Here is a 21,692-nt window from a genome sequence, read left to right as displayed (position 1 = left end):
TGGTTAGGTGAAATTAACAAAGGAATTAGAAGGCTTTATGAAACTGAATCTATTGAAATGGGAATTCTTCGACAATTTTAGAGAGAAAAATTAACCTGCACTCTTGTTTTTAGTTAAATATGAAGGGGCTTTTTTTCTCAGGTATTTATGCTGGTGTACTTCTTCCCATTGTATACACTTACTGGATTTTCCATTTGATTTTTAATAAATTAAATACACTTAGATTATTAGGAGCAATTTTAGTGGTGTATTTTTAAAGGATAATTTCCATTTTATCTATCTGACACTTTATCCTTTCATGGTTTGTTATGATTTGCCTTTGTTGGTTCCTTTTTTGTGGGGGAGAGAGCAATCTTAGATTATAATGCCTCAGAAACTATTATGTAAAAAAAGTTAAGAGTAGACACATTATTTTTTAAAATGTAACAATTCAATATGAAAATAGCTTGTGCTTCATTGCCATTTTGATGTTTCTAGTGCCAAGAACTTGAGAAAAAAATCTTTAGATTCGCATGATAAGCTGACAGAGTGAATTATCTTAAGGCTTGAAAGGGCAAGTAGAAGTTATAATGACTGTGTAGTTTCATAATCCTTGTATTGAAATACTCACCTTTGCTATCATGCTGCAGGCCATAGAGCGAGAAAAAGCCGAGAAGTTCAGAAAACTGCAAGATGCCAGCAGATCAGCTCAGGCCCTGGTGGAACAGATGGTGAATGGTAATTACACGGAGTTGATTTAGATAATCTTCTTAGGGATTTGATAAACACATAGGTTCATATTTATCAGCTGAATTATATCAGACAAGCACTTCCTGAATGAAAATTTAAATTAAAGTGAGTTTGTGAGCTTTTTATTATTTTTTATTAATGCTAAGCACATTATTAGAGGAAATTCAACTTTGCGTCCAATGGAAGAAAATGGAATGTGGTTGAATGTTTTATCAGTATGTTGCTGAGAAATCAGTTTTAGTGTAAATCCTGCTAGCATTTGTCCAAATAATTTAAGAAAACAAGGTTTGCAGAAATAATTAGAAATATAATAAGCAATCATGTATACAAAGTGATTATAATCTGATTTTAAATAATTATTACAATATATTTTCCCATACCTGTTAGCTAATAATACATTTGACATTTTCTATATTGCTCTTCTTTTTTGTTTTTTGACCATTCCCATGGCATGCAAGAGTTCCTGGGCTAGGAACTGAACCCACACCACAGCAGCAACCTAAGCTGCTACCATGACAATGCTGGATCCTTAGCCTGCTGTACCACAAGGGAACTCAATACTTTTCATTTTTTTAACTTGTTTTTTTTAAAATGTCCCTCAGGGGAACTTTTTAAAAAATTCAACTATTTTTGCGTGAGCTAAAAGTACAAAGCTAGCAAAATATTTTTTTAAAGAATGAATTAAGATTAATTTTTGCTGTAGGTTCCATTGTGGCTCAGTGGTAACAAGCCCAACAAGTATCCATGAGGAAGAGGGTTTCAATCCCTGGCCTTGCTTAGTAGGTTAAGGATCCAGCATTGTTTCTGTGAGCTGTGGTGTAGGTTGCAGACTCAGCTCAGGTTGGTGCAGGTCGGCAGCTGCAGTTCCAATTCAACTTCTAGCCTGGGAGCTTCTGTATGCCATGGGTGTGGCCCTAAAAAGCACAAAACAATTTTTTTGCTAACACTTGCTACCTCAAAAGCTGTCTGAACAAAATGTTATTGATGTCAGTTGTAAACAAACATCTTTCCATTCATCATTGTTATACTACTAAATTCATGTCTAAGTATAAGAAACTTATGAAAATCAGAGATAATGCTCTTTCTAAACAAGGTTTATTTTTCAATGGATATGTTTATAAGAATATCATTAACAAATGCAACAAATGTTTTTGTTATGCCTGTCAGCTTTTTCCAGTACCTGCCTGCATTCTGGGGCATAAATTCTGTTATGAACTATTTTTTGCCTTAATTGCCATGTTGGCCTTAAAAAATTCAGTGATCTTCTTAGGAAATCAATTCATTTTCTTCTTCTAATGAGCCCCATGACTATATTTGGTTAAAAATAAAACAAGCAAGTATGACAGCTGAGGATTGGGTTAACATGTTAATGAGTATACAGAAGATGCAAAATATTAAAAGGTTGTTGTTTAGATGCATATTTGCTGGAAAGTTTAGCTGATGAGTTTGACGACAGCATATTCATGTTAAAAAATTATATGATCAAAGAATATTCTTATACTATTATATAGTTTTCCCTAGAAACTGAAGTGTCTCTTTATCATTTTTATAAACCACTGTGAAATCTATACACTTAAATGGTCTCATTTTATAATCATATATCGAGAATAACTAAACTCAGATTATCTGCTAAGTAGTATATACATTGTTCAAAAAGCAGTTAAAATTGAGAAATGAAGGTAATTATTTTTTTGTAATTGAAAATATATACAGGGGTAAAATGATCATATGGTTAGTGATAATATAATTTTCAATTTTCTAGATTATTGCCCTCATAGCTCTAAATCAGGACATATACTAAGTCTTTAATAAATATTAATGGACTGATTAAATTCTGTTTAGCAAAGCAAAATTAAGGCAGTAATTGAGATAATGGCATTGGTAATTTTGGTCAGAAATTTATTCATGATTCTTTTGAAGGAAAGTGCTAATTTCTGTAGAAAGCTTAGAGCAGTAAGGGGTAGGGGTACAATTTGAGACATTCCTCATTGGTTGACTATATTGATCAAGTTTTAATCTTCTCATTTGTTATTCTATTGAAGATTTGTTCTAAGTGATATGTGATATGCTCCATTCAATGAAACAATTTACGTAATTTCTAAAAAGTAGACTCAAAGATTCTAACTTGTCTTTTTGTTCTTTTGTGTTTTGTCTTTCACAGAAAAAAATGCAAAGTATTTAATTGATGTGATTGTGCGAATTGTGGTTAAGCTAGACATGCAATAGGTGCTTATAGTACCTCTGGATATATTTCAGAATGACCACAACACTAATTTACAAATACTTCACCAACATAGAGCCAAAAACTAGAGTTGAAAGGCAAATTGAGTTTTCTTTAAACCAGATTTCCAGCAGTTATCTCAGCAAACCTCTTAAATTTACAAGTTCATGATTTCCTTTCTCAAGTGTGGCCATGCAATTGTAATAAAACTCCTAACTATATAAAACACATACATTTTTGTTCTTTTATTTATAGAAAGGAAAATGAGAACTGAGTCATGGTACTTCATTTATGACCTCATGTAAAGGTCTATTCCTTTAACTACATATCTTAAAAATTAAGACAAATAATTCTTATAAATTATTCCAATGTTTTGCAACTAATACAAATATATACACATTCTGTTTATGTTTTCCCATGATAATAATACTTGACATATATTCATATTTTAAAATATGTGTGAAGAACAACATAAATATAGCTATTATATCTTAAAGTATTTCAAAAATTATATTTTATATATGTGCATATATATATATACACACACACACACACACACATAGAAAACTGAATTTTCTACTTAATTTTCCTTAAGATTAGAGCATGTTTTAAAATACCTAGAGTGATTTTAGTACTCTTATTTCCTTCACAATGAAATTCTAAGGCATGCAGTTTTGACTCAGTATGGCATATCAAACATATTTCCAAATCACTTTTGACCATTTCTAATATCTACTTAAAGCATGAATTTTCTTTTTTTCTTTTTTTAATTTTTATCTGATTTTTATTTTTCCATTATAGTTGGTTTACAGTGTTCTATCACTGTAAAGCAAAGTGACCCAGTCACACATATATGTACATTCTTTTTCTCACATTATCCTCCATCATCTTCCATAATAAATGACTAGATACAGTTCCCTCTGCTATACAACAGGAATGCATTGCTTATCCACTCTAAATGCAATAGTTTGTATCTGTTAACCCCAGACTCCCAGTCCATCCCACTCCCTCCTCCTTCCCCCTGGCAACAAGAAGTCTGTTCTCCAAGTTCATAAATTTCTTTTCTGTGGAAATGTTCATTTGTGTCATGTATTAGATTCCAGATATAAGTGATATCATATGGTTTGGGCTTTCTCTTTCTGACTTACCTCACCCAGTATGTGAGTCTCTAGTTTCATCCTTAAAGCATGAATTTTTAATAGCACTTAAGAAATGCAAAAAACAGTCTTTTAGTCCCAGAAGCAATTTCTTGAATGAATTGAAGAAAGGTGTTGCAAAACAGGGAGTGGTATAGGATATTAAGATTGTTAAAAGTGCAAAGATGACCATAATACCAACGTAGAAGAGACTTTTGATTGATGTTGCAAAGTTGTGTTGGAAATCAATTATATGTCCTGAAAACACTGTTTCTTATAGCATAGGTTTAGTTTTGCAGGGTTACATAAAAGTTATGATCAATTAGATGAAAATTTTCATTTTGGCTGTACTTTATCAAATGCAGAATATTAAAATACAGTTAGTATTACATACATTTTGACTTTTGTATCAACTATATTTGGGGAGATTTGCAGTAGAATGATTTATATTTAAATAATATGCAGACATTCAGTTAATGGTTTTTATTAATTCATTAGAAATCTTTTTTAAACCACAAAAAGAGGTTGAATAAATTATTTGCATACAAAGCTGTACATGGACATTTTCCTTTGAGATGTCCCAGTTCTTTTAGAAGAATGTAAATGATCTTCATGAACATTATAAACTTAAAAGGGAGGCTACAGTGCTACTATCAGAGAGAACGTTATTTAAAAAATTATATTTCTGGAGTTTTGACATGAAACTTTTGAATAACTTAACCAACTTATCTATTGAACTGGTTTTTTTAAACTATTACATTAATTTGTTGTTCCTCTATCAAAAGCAATTGATTGGATAAGTATGGGGAATAGAGTGGTTGAATATTGGGATGGCAGAGATAACTTTTTAATGGGGGAATTTTTCACAGATAAAATCTTTGTGAAGTTTATCATCAGTATTTAAAGTTTGTATCATTGCCTTAGTCTCAACAAATTATTCTCATCCTAGAACTTTAATGAGAGTAAGTGGGAGATTAGATTGGGTACCTAGTAATCTACTTATGTTTCCTGTTAGCCGTGTAAATTCTGAGAAGGGGAATTACCAAATTCTTTATTGCATTTTTTAAAATTATGCAATATAAACTTCTTTAAAATTATTTTTATATTTACTTAATGATATAAAATAATGAAAATTTTGGAGAATTTTAGCAACTAAATATGGTAATGAATCTTCCTAGTATATCAGTAGTATTGGTTATTAATTAACGAATCTGGATTTCCTAAGATTTTATTTTAAACAGTTTTTTAACTAACCTGTTTACTTCAGGGCAAAAGCTTTTCTTCATACAAGTGAGATTATGGGACTTCAGGACAATCGAGAACATTTTTATACCTAAAATATGCTTACACAGTTTTTTTTTTCTATTTAGGATTAGACCTCTTTCTTAATTATTTTTGTAAAATAATGTTCTTGCCTCAATATATATAGTCTCCTTGCCAGTCAGATGCAACAAAAAAACTGGTTTAGATAAATTATTTTCTTTATTAATATTAAAATTACCCAAAGGAGTTATGTCAAAAAGTTCATTTGAAAACATGTAAGCATAGCTCATTTCCCCCCTCTTTAAGCTATAAAATGGTTCCATCACAAATTCGAGAGGCGAGACTATAATTATTTAATAGGGTTGTGCTTCACTTTTAATTTCTAATTGTAGTTTTCTCTGTGTTAATAAAGAGCCTGAAGACAATCACATTAAGGAAATGTTTAAATCAAAGTAGTAATTATTAGTATATTAGACTAAAAGAACATTTCAAAACCGTCTTCCCCTGAGTGTTAGATTATAGTGTTTAAGGTGATACCTGATAGTAATTCTGCTAAAGATCATAATGAAATAGTACAGATTGATAACACAGACAAGGGCTCCTCTTATCTATAATATTAAGTATGGAACATTATTTTTAGTATTTTCGTTTATGGCTCATTAAGTGCTTTACATGAATGAAGTCATTTGAGTTTGGGTAAAAAGTTGTCAGATGGGTAAGTGCAGGGATTGTGGTGAGTTTGGCTCACCTCAAAGCAAAGCCTCTCATCTTTTTATGTCATTGTAAAGGATTTCTTTCCAGTGGCAATAACTCTTGTAATAATATATATTTTTGGAAGAGATTTTGCAGCTGCTCTATATATCACTGAGGCATGAGGCATGGAAATGGTACTATTTGCAGTCCAGACCTTCCATCATGAATGAGTAGCTTTCCATAATTCCACCCATTTCCTCTTGTCTTACTCCTTTTTGAATTCTGGGCAGTTTGATTTATGTATCCTGTTTCTCCACGTGACATTTGGGATAATGGTCTACACAGAGTTCACACTCAATAAATGTTTTTAATTGACAGATGCATTTTTCTTCATTTAACTGTAATCTCCAAGGGAAGAGACTCTGTGCCTGTGTGTGTATATGTGTTCGTGTGTATGAAGGGAGGAAATTAAAGTGGTCACTGTTGTGGTAAATTAGTCACAAAAATGACTATTAGTAGGGAAATGACTTATTGCTCTTATAACTCAATGCTGTTTGGAAAAAGAAAAATGAAAAAAGTTATATTAGTAAATTTGTATATTATATTTATTTATATTTGTATATTATATTTATTGTGTAAGTACTATAAATATGATATTATATATTATATTTATTTTATATATTTGGGATATTTATTTGTATATTATATTTAATTTTGTGTAAATGTATTAATTTTAAAAGCTATTTTAAAAACAAGGTGACGTGGCAGTTTTTCAACAGTTAGTGTCATCAGAAAAACCTCTAGAATTAGTCTATAATACTCAGACTTATTTCCATGGGCTCTGATTAAATTTTCATTACATTTTAGGCTGTTACATTGATGCCAAAAGGATTTGTAATGACCCTCACTTAATATGCAACAAAAACAGGACACTATTTATTAGCAACTTTATTTTAAGTTTTAATTCCAAATATTCTTGTTATTTGAGGGCTCTGAAAACACAGGTTTTGCATTATTCCACCCTGGCTTCATGGCTAATGATGAATATACTTGACGAGGAATACTTCCCTTTAAGTGGCAGTTCTGAAGTACTTGCATGGAAGGTGGTGCACAATTAAAATTATTCTAACAGTCTGTTATGCCCTGTACACAAGTAATAAAATTGATGCACTTCAAGTAGTGATCCATTTCCTCTGGGTGCAATATATTTATTCATAGACTATTTCAGGGGTTGTTTAGAATATGAGAAGTGAATGAATTATGATCCATTATCCCTAAAATCCTAATGTGCTACTACAAAATGGTTTCCATAAGTATTGTTCATAATGCCTGGTGAATTAGTGTTTGTATTCTTAAGTAGCTAACAAAAAAAAATTGGAAAAACAAATGCTCAAATGATTGATTCTTAAAACTTTTCAGATATTTACACTATTATAAAACTTAAATTTTTTTAAGCATAATTCTATGAAATACACTTAAAATGATAAGATATAATAATAAAATTATTCATTAGGTGAGTATTCACTAGGAAAACAGGACCTTTATTCTACAAAAGTTTTAAGGGACTTTCTCATAATCTCATTACTAGTTCTGGATAATGGCCAGTTAATTCATGAAGTTGAAGTAATTCATCTTGATTTTTCATTTAAGAGATACACATTAAGTAATGTGCGAGGTGACAATGTTGTTGCTCTCTCCCCCAAGTATTTTAAAGCCAACTTGAAGCAAGAGAGACTGTGTGTGTGTTGTATGTGTTTGGCTTTTTGTGTCTCTGGCTATCGCTCCCCTAATGTTTGTATTCCTATGAAGTAAGCTATTGATTTGGTGGTGGGTGAGTTCACAAGTACAGTGTATTTATTTCATACCTACTCTAAACTGAGAACTCTATCAGATACTGCCAGTAGAGACATTTTTCTTAAGAGGGGGATTTATAATTTAGAAATGTTATAATCTAGTTGAGCAGGAAGCATATTCACATATGAATTGATACAGTATTTACATACAAATCCTTAATAATAAGATGTCTGAGTTTCTTCAGTCAGCATCATATATTTACTAATGATATCTTGAAATTTCTATTTTTAGTTTTTGGCATGGCTGTCCTTTGTAACTTAAATTTCAAATGACTATAGATATATGACCAATTATTCCAAAATTCCCTAATAAACACTTAAACAGATTCATCACTGGTTTATATAATTTATTTTTTAAATGTATAAATATATTTTCTATATCCAATATTAGTACCATTTTATACAAAATTATCACTAGCTTTAAAAATATTTATCATTTTCCATAAATGACTCCTTCAGTCATTAAAGACTCCCCTCTTCCTAATTGCGTGTTTTGAAAGATCTGGTCCCTTACCTGTTTCCTACATGTTCTTTTTCATTTTGTCTTATAGCATTGACTACTATTTATTGATTGTCTGGTATATGTCATACTTGGTGTAACACTTTAGATACGTTAACTCAGAAGCCTGATGGTGTCCTATGATGTCAATTCTATTTTATCCTGCTTCCATGGATGAGAAAAATGAGACCTGATGAGATCAAATAACCTAGTTCACCCATTTAGTAAAATATAGGGGGATCAAATTTGAACTCAAGCCTGCCTAATACCATAGTTCTTACTGTGAGTTTTTATACCCCTTTACCTGCTTTTACCATTTATCCTAATATGGAGATCCTTCTTTTACATATTATATTTTAATTGTCTTTGTTCAGTTTTAAAAATCCGTATGCTAATAGGTGGAGATTAATATATATTTCACAGTAGATTTATACCCAGTTCATTTTTTTTCATTTATATCACTTCCTTTTGCAGTGATGTTTAATATTTGGACTTTTTTTTTGGCACATTGAACTGATAGTTTTTGGTAGTGGTCAGAAAGAGCCCATTAAATTTTTTCTCTGGGTTTTAATATATAGCATAGAACTTATTGATACTTCATTATAGTTGGATTTATATTTTGCTGATTAAATTAGCTTGTATTATTCAGATTGAAAATGAATTTGTGATTTCATTTTTCCAATTGCTAAAAGGCCTTCATATGGTTGAACTCTTTCAGGGAGAACAAGGTAGTTTTATCTGTATCCTCTTATCATTTGGATAAATCCTAAATAAATTCAATCTAGCATCATTCTACAATACCTTTAATTTACTTTAGCATCCCTTATTTGGCTATTGTGGACTAGGACTACCATGGACTTCCTTTTTCTAAGCGTTTATTCACATTTAATATATGTTGAAAATATTTCTCTGAAACATCTGATCATTTTGATCTATGGCATATTTTTGAGTCATTATCTAACATAATTTAAAATCTCTCCTTTGTATATTTTTAAATTATCCCCTTTCATTTTCCAGCAATAATGTTAGCTTTCTTTTTTCTATGGCCACACCTGCAGCATATGGAAGTTCACGGGCTAGGGGTCCAATTGGGGCTATAGCTGCCAGCCTACATCACAGCTCACCCTGCAACGCCAGATCATCAACCCATTGAACAGGGCCAAGGATCAGACCCACATTTGCATGGACATTATGTTGGGTTTTTAACCCACTGAGCCATTAGAAGAGCTCCACTGTTAGCATTTTATCATCACAATTTTTCTCAAACTGAGTGCCTATATGACTGGATATTTGGATTCTTGTCTTATACTTCATAACAGACATGATCATTTTACAACTTATAGTTTCTTAGTAGCATCCCTCAAAACATATTTTGATATAATTATTCATCACTGATAAAAATCAAATTATCCCAAACAGTATATCCCACAATACAGATGTCTCAATAGGTCAGTTGCTTCTTTAACTGTTAGGAGAATATTAGAGGTATATTTAGCTCCTGCAAGCCATGGGCTGCTTTTTATAGCTTTGCATATGGAATCATGCATATTTTATTTTTATACTCTTTAATTTCTCAATTATTTTTATTAAAAAATAAATCACCCAAAGAAAAAGGAGAGAGATTGTTATCAATGGTATTTGCAAGGTTTGTTTTCTCCAGTGTCATCCTGAATAGTGTCAAACTCTGAAATTAGTGATGCTAGGGTTGTATTTCAAATGAATTGAGAGATGTAGTTTGGCAGCATAAATAACATAATTACAACAAGATGAAAATTAGAATATCTGAGCAGAGGAAGACAAAAAAGAATAAAATAATATAATCATTCAATTCATGCTTTTTTCTTTAAAAAGCGTGAGGTGGGAGGCATGTACAAATGAGCCAAACCACAGGCCTCATATCTGTGAGAGATGATCTTCAGAGTTTTAAGTAACTCACTTGTCCATTAACTAAATCGTATTACCAGAAAGTTGAATAAAATAAACATTCATAAAAGTAGATTTTCCTGGACAGTTTGATCTTCACCAAATGACTTTACTCCTTAGATATTTTAATTTAAAGGAAGAATCTTATAGTGAGCTTATAATAACCTTGGAAATCCCTGGTAATATATGTAAGAATATGAAATATTCAATATTTCAAAAATATTAGAAAGTTATCAGTGCTATCATAGCTATGTTTTAACATGCATGTCATACTTAATATTTTTCTTTATATAATGTAATTAAGGAAGTTACAATGCAAATGGATTGTGTGTGTCTGTGTGTGTATGTAAGAATATCTACATGTTGTAAACATTATAGAGTTACTAACATGATATTGCTATACTTTCATACTATGTTTAGGATAATATATACCTGAATTGGCATTAGTCATATATTACACTTTGACAAAATTTGAATAAGATGATGTATGTTAAAAAAAAATAGCATATTCCCTAACACATAGAAGATTTTCTAAGAAGGCTAAAGTTGATAATGATAGGCTTATGTTCCATTTTGCCCATTGTAGCTTTTTTTCTGCTTTAGTATTACTATAGATGATTTTAAAACTTTCAGATCAACTTCCACATTTGTTAATGCTATGTAAATAACTTTAAGACCTTTTTTCATATTAGAAAGAATTTTTTTCTAATACCTGTTTCCTTTCTTTGGACTCATGGGCAATCTTTTATTTCTGGCTTTCTGTAGCATAAGCAGTGAATTATTGATTTTTGATATATACTCACTTTTTTCCTTTTTCAAAAATCCAAATAATAACATTTCAACTAATTTCAAGATCATTTTTTGTCTTTCTTTTTGTTTTTCTTTTTTCATTTTTTCAAGACCATTTAAAAAATAAAGTTGTAAGTTACTTTTTAGAAATACAGTTTAATTATATACATGATATTTAATTTTTATTTGGAAACATCCAAAAGGTTTTTGTCTATGATCAATCTTCCACCTGTATCAGAGCTTTGATGACTTTTGTTTTCATTTAAATATATTATATTCTTCTCCATTTATGTGTCCTCATTTATTACCTTATTACATTCATATTCTTTGATAAGATGCAACTCTAAATATTTACAGTCAATCAGAAATTATCTTGGTACTTAAACTTCTTTATCAGTAAATAAATGTTTTGTTTGAAATTATTCATATGATGAATACTTTTAAATATGAGTTTCATTGGTTTTCAGGTAGTATCTTTCAGTCTGTGGTTTCAGTGGGTATATTTTTAAAATCTATCTTTCTAGAGGGTGTTAATGCTGACAGTATCAAACAAGCTGCAGAGCAACTGAACAGCCGGTGGATAGAGTTCTGCCAATTGCTAAGTGAGAGACTTAACTGGCTGGAGTATCAGAACAGAATCATCACTTTCTATAATCAGCTACAACAATTGGAGCAGATCACAACTGCTGCTGAAAACTGGTTGAAAACCCAACCCATTACCACAGCGGAGCCAACAGCAGTTAAAAGCCAGTTAAAAATTTGTAAGGTAAGAATCTTTCCTCCCATTGGGAGCATGATCAATAAGAATTTCTTGGAAATTTCCAAAAGGATAGCATATTCTTTAATAAGAAAATTTCACTTCTAAGGGTTTAATTAAACACAGTAAAGATCAAAATATAAGCAAAGCAAATCAGTTTTAAATAGGTAACATATGGATGGCCAGATCCCCCAAAACATATTTAGAGTAGTTACACATAGTTCATCGATTTTGTCAGTTTGCAAAATGGTGAGGCTATTTTGGAGTATGGGAACCATGTATATCCTAGGGAAAATGGCCATTAATTTGGAGGTCTTTCTTATGATAGCTCAGGTGCTAAGAGCACAACACAGTCATATGTTCAAAATGTGGAATCCACACAAACACAAGGAGCTGATATACTGTTTAATCAAATGTATGAGGGAAGTCTTTAAAACTGATAGTCCACTAAATTATGATTATTTACTTTACAAAAATATTTTATATATGTGCTCAGAATATAGTGGAGATACAAGGGCTAGTACAGTAACCCAGCATCAGAGCTGTTAATAACCTTAGGATTGAAAGGATCAGGGAGAGAGAAGTTAGAGAAAGCCAGAAGGAGTCAGATGCCCATTGTAAAGGCAGCTTTAAGAACCAGCCCAAGGGCCAACACAAGAATGCATTGTTTGAACACAATATAACCTCCTTTTTGCTCAGCCCTGAGCCCTCGCAGACCCCCGGGTCAAAGCAGCTTCTTTTCGGCAAAAGCCCTTCTTTTCTGTAAAGGGGAAGACCCTCCTTTGAAACCTACTTGACTCAACTCATATAGTTATAATCACATCCCAACGTGCTGCTGAAAGTTTTCTTTTTATCTTTTAAAAATAATCAGTGGCATTGTCTATTAAGTAATATTGCTACTATGAAAGGATCTATGTAATAAGTTTACCTCATTCAGTCTTAAAACGAAAGTTGCTCTCTCTAAAAGAGTATGCATCACTTTTATTTCCAGGAATCTCAGATTTATATTTAGTTCATAGTTACTGTAATTATTTTGATTTCCCACTCCTTCTAATTGGCTTGTGATACAACTTTAAATTTTAACTAGCCTATTTTTTTTTACATTTTTGATAGTAAACAATCTTGAAGAACTTTGTTCTAGAGGTAGCATAGTTATGATTTATAAGTAAACAACTATGGTAATAAATATTTCAAAAAATGCATGTTAAAATTTCTGGTTGCCTTCAATTTATATACGTATCAGATACATATGAGTTGCAACTTCATTGGAAATAAGAGTATGAAAACATTTATATCAAGAACAGCACTGTTCAGAAGAAATCTATTGCAGGCCACAGATTTGAGCCACATGTGTAATTTTAAATATTCTAGAAAGGACATTTAAAAAGGAAAAAGAAACAGGTAAATAAATGAATTTCAATAATGCACTTTATTTAACCTTATGTATCAAAAGTATCATTTATTTAATCATAATTTAAAACTATGAGAGCTTATATTTGTATGTTTTCCTACTACATCTTCAAAGCTTGGTGTATGTTTTACAGTGACAGCACATTTAAACTTGGATTAACCACTTTTTAGGTACTTAGTAGTGACATGTGACTATAGACTACCATATTGGACAGCATGACAGAATATCCATGTGATTTTTTTCAACCAAACTAGAGTACTCTTGAGAGTGAAAGGGGATGCTATTAGCATTTAGTCCAAGACAAAGAGAGAAAAGCAGAGCAAATAGTCACTCTAATTAAAACAATGGTAATTGCCTCTTCAGTCAAAAGTAATAAGACTATATGAAACTTATATAATTATAGAATATAAATATGAGTGGATACATAAAAATATTACATAGATCACCCACATATATGTATGTGTATATAATGTACATGTATACATATATGTAATCTATATAATGTTAATATACAAACATATTTTTGTAATTTAATGTAGTGTGTATATATGCAGATATATATAGATATATACAGTTTGTATTTTATGCAAATGAATTTAAAGAAGAAAAACTTCATTAAGTGGTCTTAGAATTTGAAGCAAAGGCATATAATTTTGAGATAAGAGGAGTGTAGAGGAACATCCATATTTGAGTTATGGAAAAGATATAAGGTCATTCATAGTACTTTTCAACCGTACACATTCATGCCCATTAATGTTCTAAATGATATCATTGTTAAATTTAAAAATCATTGTATATGCCGTTATCTACTGAATGAAGAGCCAGGGTCATCTTCAGTTGATAACCTATGGCAAGAGACTTGCTTCAATAATCATGGATGTTTCTTATCAGTGTTTTGATAAGGGCACTAAGCTAAGCATTGCCTTTTAATGCTTTCCTTTGCAAAAATGTACTGTATGCAAAGTAAAAATGTTATTTTAATACTCTAAATTATGGTACAGGATGAAGTCAACCGTCTGTCAGCTCTTCAGCCTCAAATTGAGCAATTAAAAATTGAAAGCATAGCCCTGAAAGAGAAAGGACAAGGGCCAATGTTCCTGGATGCAGACTCTGTGGCCTTTACAAATCATTTTAACCAAGTCTTTGCTGATATGCAGGGCAAAGAGAAAGAGCTGCAGATAAGTAAGTAAAGATACTTAAAAATGACTAACTTCATATTTTCTAAGTTATTTATTTATTGGGAAAGAGAAAAAATAATTTCCATCAAAGAAACCATGCTCCCTACAACCTGTAGTAACAAGTAATGAAATGTTGTTGTTGGAAAACAAATATATTAGATTTCCATTTCTTGTCCCTTCCATAATAATTTCATGACTGTGAAGAACAAGTAAACTGTATGTTGTATATAAGCATAACTTCTCCTTGGTGGGTTGCAAATTTGGCAATCAAATGCTTTGAACATTGAAGAAAATAAAAAAGCAATTGGAGGCTTGTTAGTGTTTTTTTTTTTTTTAATTGCTTTATTAGGGCCACACCTGCCGCATGCAGAGGCTCCCAGGCTAGGGGTAATCAGATCTACAGCTGCTGACCTACACCACAGCCACAGCCACGCAGGATCCGAGCCATGTCTGCAACCTACACCACAGCTCACGGCAACGCAGGATCTTTAACCCAACTGAGTGAGGCCAGGGATCCAACCCGCAACCTCATGGTTCCTAGTCGGATTTGTTTCCTCTGTTCCATGACGGGAACTCCGTTAGTGAGTTTTCATTAAATCCAGTTTGCTTTACATATGAGAATATTTAGCTGGGTATCTTGCTAATACTTCTAGCAATTTATATGAAGATTATTTTAGCTGTAGCACACATTGTGGCAACTGAAACTCAGCCAAGGACAAATTATTCTTTGAGCTACATTTTATTGTTGGATCACTGTCACTTATACAGCATCTTCCTTTTCTCATTTACTGGTAAAATACAACATAAGAGGGAAGCAGTTATGCAAATACCTACCATATGACTAGCAAACTTTTCAGGATGTATCTTTTGTCTCCCACCAAATGGCTTCTATGATATTAATACACAGTGTCCAGTTCAAGCGTCCTAACTCATCAACTTACTTTTTAAGACAGATTTCTTTGACAAGAAGTTTTATGAACACCTTTAGGCATTAGTGGATGGGTTTTTGGTTCATTATACACATATACACACACAAAGGATTATAGAGTAGAACTGGACTTTAAAGCATTAAAATATTTTTTAAAAAATCATCCTTAAAGTTGTTATGAGAAGCAAAAAATTATGTATTTATTTTATACTAAAACTTTAATCCATTGGAACACGCACTTATAATTGCTTTCCTTTGTGAAGATGCGACAGATTTACTACATAATAACATTTCTATGATCAATATAGTGTAATACACGAAGCTTTCCTCACTTTCCTATTTTTTCCTTTTATTTTTAGTGATGTCATGGAAAGAATGATAAATGCATATTTTTAAAAAAATTTAGTTCAAAGTCATTTATTGCTGGAGGGGATGCTTATTTTCCTAGTGGAGAATCAGGTTATACAGCTTTGCAATAATGTCAGCTCCCTCTAGTGGCTTTTGGTATACTTTTTGCTGAGCCTCTATAAAATCAATTGGGGAAAAGGCTGTGAATGTCCTAAATTTTCAAACATTGACCTGTTTAAAAATGATGCATTTTTCTTATCATAAAATCCATAAACCTCTCTTAAAATCAAGTGCTTGTTAGTAGTTAGACTGTAACTGTTGGGCAAAAAAGTTTATTCACTAGAAAATTATTTCAATTTATATAGACTTATTCCTTATATTAAGGTTTAACAGTTTTTGTTTCTTTTAAAGATGTTCAGATTGTTGATGTGTGATGATAACTGAGATTAGACTATGATACTATAATATAAATGTATACTAATATATACCCTCTATCCTTGTAGCCACCAGTCTACCCCTCCATGTTATCATATTATCCATATTATCTTCTCTTTATCTTATATATGATGACTGTTTATAAAACTGCCAACTGTCTCACTCCATTTATGTCTAAATATTCTCTTTTCCACTGTATTGACCAAAACATCTCTTAACACTTTTACTCACTCTTTTTGAAAACTTGTTTTGATTCATTAATAATCATTAATTAAATATGGAGTTTATAAATGAATTATAATTTATAATTTATATTTGTCTATAATTTATATGTATTATGTGTATTAAGTGTTATGTAATTTATATATTGCAAATATTATACATTATGCATATAAATTATATATTATATATGTATATAATTTATGTATATATATTATGTATGTATATAAAATGGTACATAAAAATTCACCATATCAAGTTAATATTGCAATTTAGTTTCTTAATAATTATTTTCAAGGAATTTTCCATGTATATGTTTTACCCCCAAACTGAGATCAGGGAGTAAATTTCATTTCTTGTATTACTGCGTCATGCTTTGAACATACTAATTATTCAGGAAATAAGAGCTAACAGAAGGGCCTGGAAATCCATCCTGGCTTTTATCCCCTCTTTCCATTTTTTTAAACTGGTGTTCTCACAATGAAACAAAAACTTGACCTTTTAAGTATACTTTGAATGATGAAAATGGCTGTAAGGGATTGGTGGTTGATACCTGGCAAAGATGATATGAGAAAATAATATGAAAAGTTAAATGCATTCTATTTTCATAGTAATTTTTAGTTTACAGATTTCTTATAATTATCTTCCTTAGTCCTCAGAGAGCAACCCTTTGAGAATGTGTTTTATTTTTTTAATTTTGTTTGCTTTTTAGGGCTGCACCCACATCATATGGAGGTTCCCAGGCTAGGGGTCGAATCAGAGCTACAGCTGCTGGCCTATGTCACAGCCACAGCAATGCCAGATCCGAGGCGTGTCTGTGACCTACACCACAGCTCATGGCAATGCCAGATCCTTAACCCACTGAGCGAGGCCAGGGATCAAACCTGCAACCTCATGGTTCCTAGTCAGATTTGTTTCCACTGTGCCACAATGGGAACTCTGAGAATATGTTTTATTTTCCCCATGTCGCAAGTGACCTATTAGAGCTTGGATTGCTGAAGGGATGTGTATGAAGTAGTATAAGAAAATGAAATAGTATAAGAACGAGAATATAAATGGATGTTCATGTCATCATTATTCTTGATAGCCCCACAATAGAAGCAACCCAGATGCTCATCAACTGATGAATAAAAATAAATAAAATGGGTGTATCTAAATGATGAAATATTAAGTAATGAAAACTAAGTTTACATGCCACAATATGAATGAACCTTAAAATCTTATGCTCAGTGACAGAAATCATTCACAAAAGGCCATGTGTTACATGATTCCTCTTATTGGAAACAACTAACATATGCAAATCTGAAGAGACAGGAAGTGCATTAATGGTTGCCTAAGGCTGGAAGATTGAGGGGGTAATATTGCCTCCCCAAGCAGTTGCTAGAAAACTTGTTCTAGAAACTGCAAACCAGACAGATCCTGTTCTACCCTACACGAATATGGAAAACATATGACATAGTTTATTAGAGATAATCTATTATTTTAACAAGGAATAAATTGTGTTCTTTCTAAATGTAAATATGGAAACAAAATAATTTATAATACAGTTTGAATTTATTTCAGTTGTGAAGTGGAAATCATGTCAAGAAAATAATTAGAGTTTTTTTTAATTCTTGTTTGGTTTGCTTTTTCAGGAAATGGGTAAAGTGGCTGTTTTAGTTGTGACAAAACAAGTGTTTTGTTATTTTCTAAAACTTCAAAAGCATGTTCTTTTTTTTTATAACTCTTTATTGTTGACATAATATCTTTGTTTTTTTCTGTTTTTAAACTGTGATAAGAAACTGTAACATGAGATATACCCTCCTAATAAACTTTTTAAGTATAGAGTAGTAACTGTAGGCATGGTGTTCTACAGCAGATCTCTAGAATTAACTCTTGCATAACTGAAACTTTATATACGATGAACAGCAATTCCCCATTTCTGTCTCCCTCCATCCCTAGGAAACTACCATTTTATTCTCTGCTCCTATGAATTTGCCTATATAGATACTCATATATATGGAATAATGCAGAATTTCTCCTTCTATGACTGGCTTATTTCACTTAGCATAATGTCCTCCAAGATTTTCAATATTGTCATATATGGAAGGATTTCCTTCTTTTTAATGGCTGAATAGTATTCCACTGCATGCTTATACTGCATTTTCTTTATCATTTACCCATTGATGAACATCTAGTTTGTTTGCATAACTTTTTTATTGCGAATAATGCTGCAATGAACATAAGAATATAGTTATTGCTTCAAGATCGTGCTTTTAGCTCTTTTGAATTTGTATCCACACCTGGGATTTCTGGATCATTTGGTAGTATTATTTTTAATTTTGTGAGGGATCTCCATACCATTTTCCTTAGTGGTTGCAACATTGTACATTCCCATCAGTGGTGATAGGTTTTGAATTTTTGACATCCTTGCCAGTGTTTATTATCTCTTGTTTTTCTTTTATACTAGCTATCCTAGTGTGAGGTGATATCATTGTGGTTTTGAGGTACATTTCTCTCATCATTAGTGATGATTAACATATTTTCATATACCTGTTGTCCATTTATACATCTCCTTTTGAGAAATGTTTATAGAAGTCCTTCGTTCATTTTTAAATGTTTATTTGCTTTTTTGCCCTTGAGTTATAGGAGTTTCTCATCTTTTTCAGATATCATATACTCTTATCACGTATATGATTTACAAATATTTTCTCCCATTCTGTACATTGCTGCTTCACTCTGTTAATTGTTCCCTTTGCTACACAGAAACTTTTTAGTTTGATTTTTAAATTTTTAATCTGGTTTGAGTTGATTTTTCTGTGTAGTATAAGCAAATGGTAAGATAATAGCTCAGTTTTATCTTTTACATGTGGTTATTCACTTTTTCTACCACAATTTGTTAAAGAGACTGTCCTTTCCCCATTGTGTGTTCTTGGCACCCTTGTCCTAGATTAGTTGATCATATATGTGTGAGTTTATTTCTGGGCCCTCTATGCCATTCCATTAGTCAATATATCTGTTTCTATGCCAGTACCATACTTTTTGAAAAACTTTAGCTTTGTTATATATTTTGAAATCAGGACCTGTGGTATTTTCAGCTATGTTATTTTTCAATGTTGTTTGGGCTGTTTGTGATGGTTTATGGTTCCTCATGAATTTTAGGATTTTTCCTCTTTTATAAAAATGATATTGGGATTTTTATAATGATTGCATTAATCTGTTAATATTTCACCACAGTACTGTCTCACACTCTCATTCATTAATTCAATACATATTTTTGAATACCTGCCATGTGCCATGAAAATACTAGGTATTTCGTGGAGAAAATTAGGAGGGATGTTTATGTTTTCATGAAGCTTAAGGAAGAAAGGTAATAAACAAATGAATATTTAAATTATGTGATCACAGATTATAATCACTTAGAAAATGTTATTCTGGGGTGATCACTTTTGAGCCAAATCCACAGAATATACAGGTGCCACTTGTGTGATGAGTTAAAGGAAGGATGACTTAAAGGAAGGACATTAAGAAGAATGGAAATAAACACAAATACCCCAAAGTGGAGAAGTGTTGGGGATATCAAGAAGACAGAAATGAGGTCTAGAGGGATGGAAACTAGCAAATCATGGGAAGATTGGTATAAAATAAGGAAGATGCAATTCATGTACCCCCCCCGTAAGTTCCTGTGAAATGTTTGGGTTTTATTTTAAAAGCAGCTGAAATTCCTAAGAGAATTTCACTTGAGGGAATTAAGTAATCTGATTCACATTTTTGAAAGCTCTAAGAAGGGCAAGGAGATAGGGGAAACTATAGCCACATAGTACAGTGATAACCTTGGTCTAGAGTTGTGATAGGGTAGATAAAGAAAAGTGGAGGCAGCTCTTGAAGTGATGATGATCTGGTCAGTGTGGTATGGAATACTTTTAATGAACATTACAGAGAATAACTTTTGCCTCCTATGGGGATAATAGAAAAAATATTACGGCAGCCAGGAAAAAGTACTCTCTATGCCCATATTTTCAAGCTCTGTTGTTAGGCCCTGCTATTCCTTGTTAAGATGCTGAGATTGGGAAGGGAAACAAAGGTTGACCTGAGCTAGGTCTTTCAACTCCATGTCAGAAAGTTGACCTAATTTACTTTTATATATAGGTAAGGGATTCTTTTATTCTAGAAAACATAATTTGTATTGATTTGTTCTTTAACTCCAGAACAAAAAATAATAACTGTTTGTAAATGTTCTTTTCTTTTAATACTATTTTCCTTTTCAATCCTACGAATAGCAGATTAATAGACATATTTATTTAAGCTGAATATGTGCCATACCATGAGATATAGGAATTGATCCTTGACCTTGAGAATCTTGGGAACATATGCTAAAAGCCAGGTGAAGCATCAAAAATAAAAATATTTTTCTAAAATTATAAAAAATATATTTAACTGGAGTTCTGGAAGATAGGATTGTTGAACCATTACGGCTGATTTTAGAAAATAATGTGGAAAAGACTGAAAATACAACATCCCCATCGCCAAACATTTGTATTACAATAAATATTTCAGTACTGTAGTAGTTTATATCTACACAAACTTGGTGATAAAGTTGTTTAGCATTTTTCCAAAAGAGCTGTATGAAAGAAGTAGGAAGTCCTGTTAATTCAGTTTCTACACATGCACACAGAGCATGTATGTCATCACTAATTTCTCCTTATAAAATGATGGTAAAATCAAGTTGTAGTCAGCTTAATATTCACAGCAGAAGTTTCTTTTCTTCTTCTGGCCTCCCCTATGGCATATGGAAGTTCCTGGGCCAGGGGTCAGATCTGAGCTTTGACCTATGCCTCAGCTGCAGCAATATCAGGTCCTTAACCCTCTGTGTGGGACGGGTATTGAGCCTGCTCCCCAACAGAGACAAGCTGGATCATTAACCCATTGTGACATAGTGGGAACTAACACAGCAGAAGTTTCATTGTTTTTAAATACTATCACTATCCAGACTGCTAGTAAGTAGTCTCTCCGAATGGCTTTTTCCCAGCTTCTATATAAGCATCATCTAATAGAAATGTAATGTGAGACATATATAATTTAAAGTTTTCTAGTAGTCATATTAAAAGAGAAGCAAGTGAAAGCTATTTTGAGTGCATATTTTATTTAAACAAATATTTCCAAATATTATTTTAATATAAAATAAAAAAATAATAATTAGAGATATTTTTCATTACTTTTGTAATAAATTTTCAAAAGCTGGTATATATTTACACTTGTAGAACATCTCAATTCAGACTAACCACATTTCTAGTGGTTAACGGACATAATGTATCTAGTGGCTACCATATT

General features: G+C 31.8%; 1 protein-coding gene across 6 annotated transcripts in view; it reads left to right on the top strand.

Moving 5' to 3' along the window:
• Positions 1 to 21,692, top strand: part of DMD (dystrophin) — a 2,144,556-nt gene that overhangs the window by 688,137 nt on the left and 1,434,727 nt on the right. For all 6 annotated transcript variants that reach the window (XM_047764837.1, XM_047764839.1, XM_047764840.1 and 3 more), the window contains 3 exons: positions 630 to 717; positions 11,631 to 11,872; positions 14,276 to 14,456. In XM_047764837.1, coding sequence (XP_047620793.1) covers positions 630 to 717; positions 11,631 to 11,872; positions 14,276 to 14,456 — 511 coding nt within the window. The remainder of the gene's footprint in view (positions 1 to 629; positions 718 to 11,630; positions 11,873 to 14,275; positions 14,457 to 21,692) is intronic.

Source organism: Phacochoerus africanus, chromosome X, assembly GCF_016906955.1.
Source record: "Phacochoerus africanus isolate WHEZ1 chromosome X, ROS_Pafr_v1, whole genome shotgun sequence".
NCBI classification, from domain to species: Eukaryota; Metazoa; Chordata; class Mammalia; order Artiodactyla; family Suidae; genus Phacochoerus; species Phacochoerus africanus.
The sequence above is the reverse complement of the archived record's forward strand: the minus strand, read 5'-3'. Positions and strand labels throughout refer to the sequence as shown.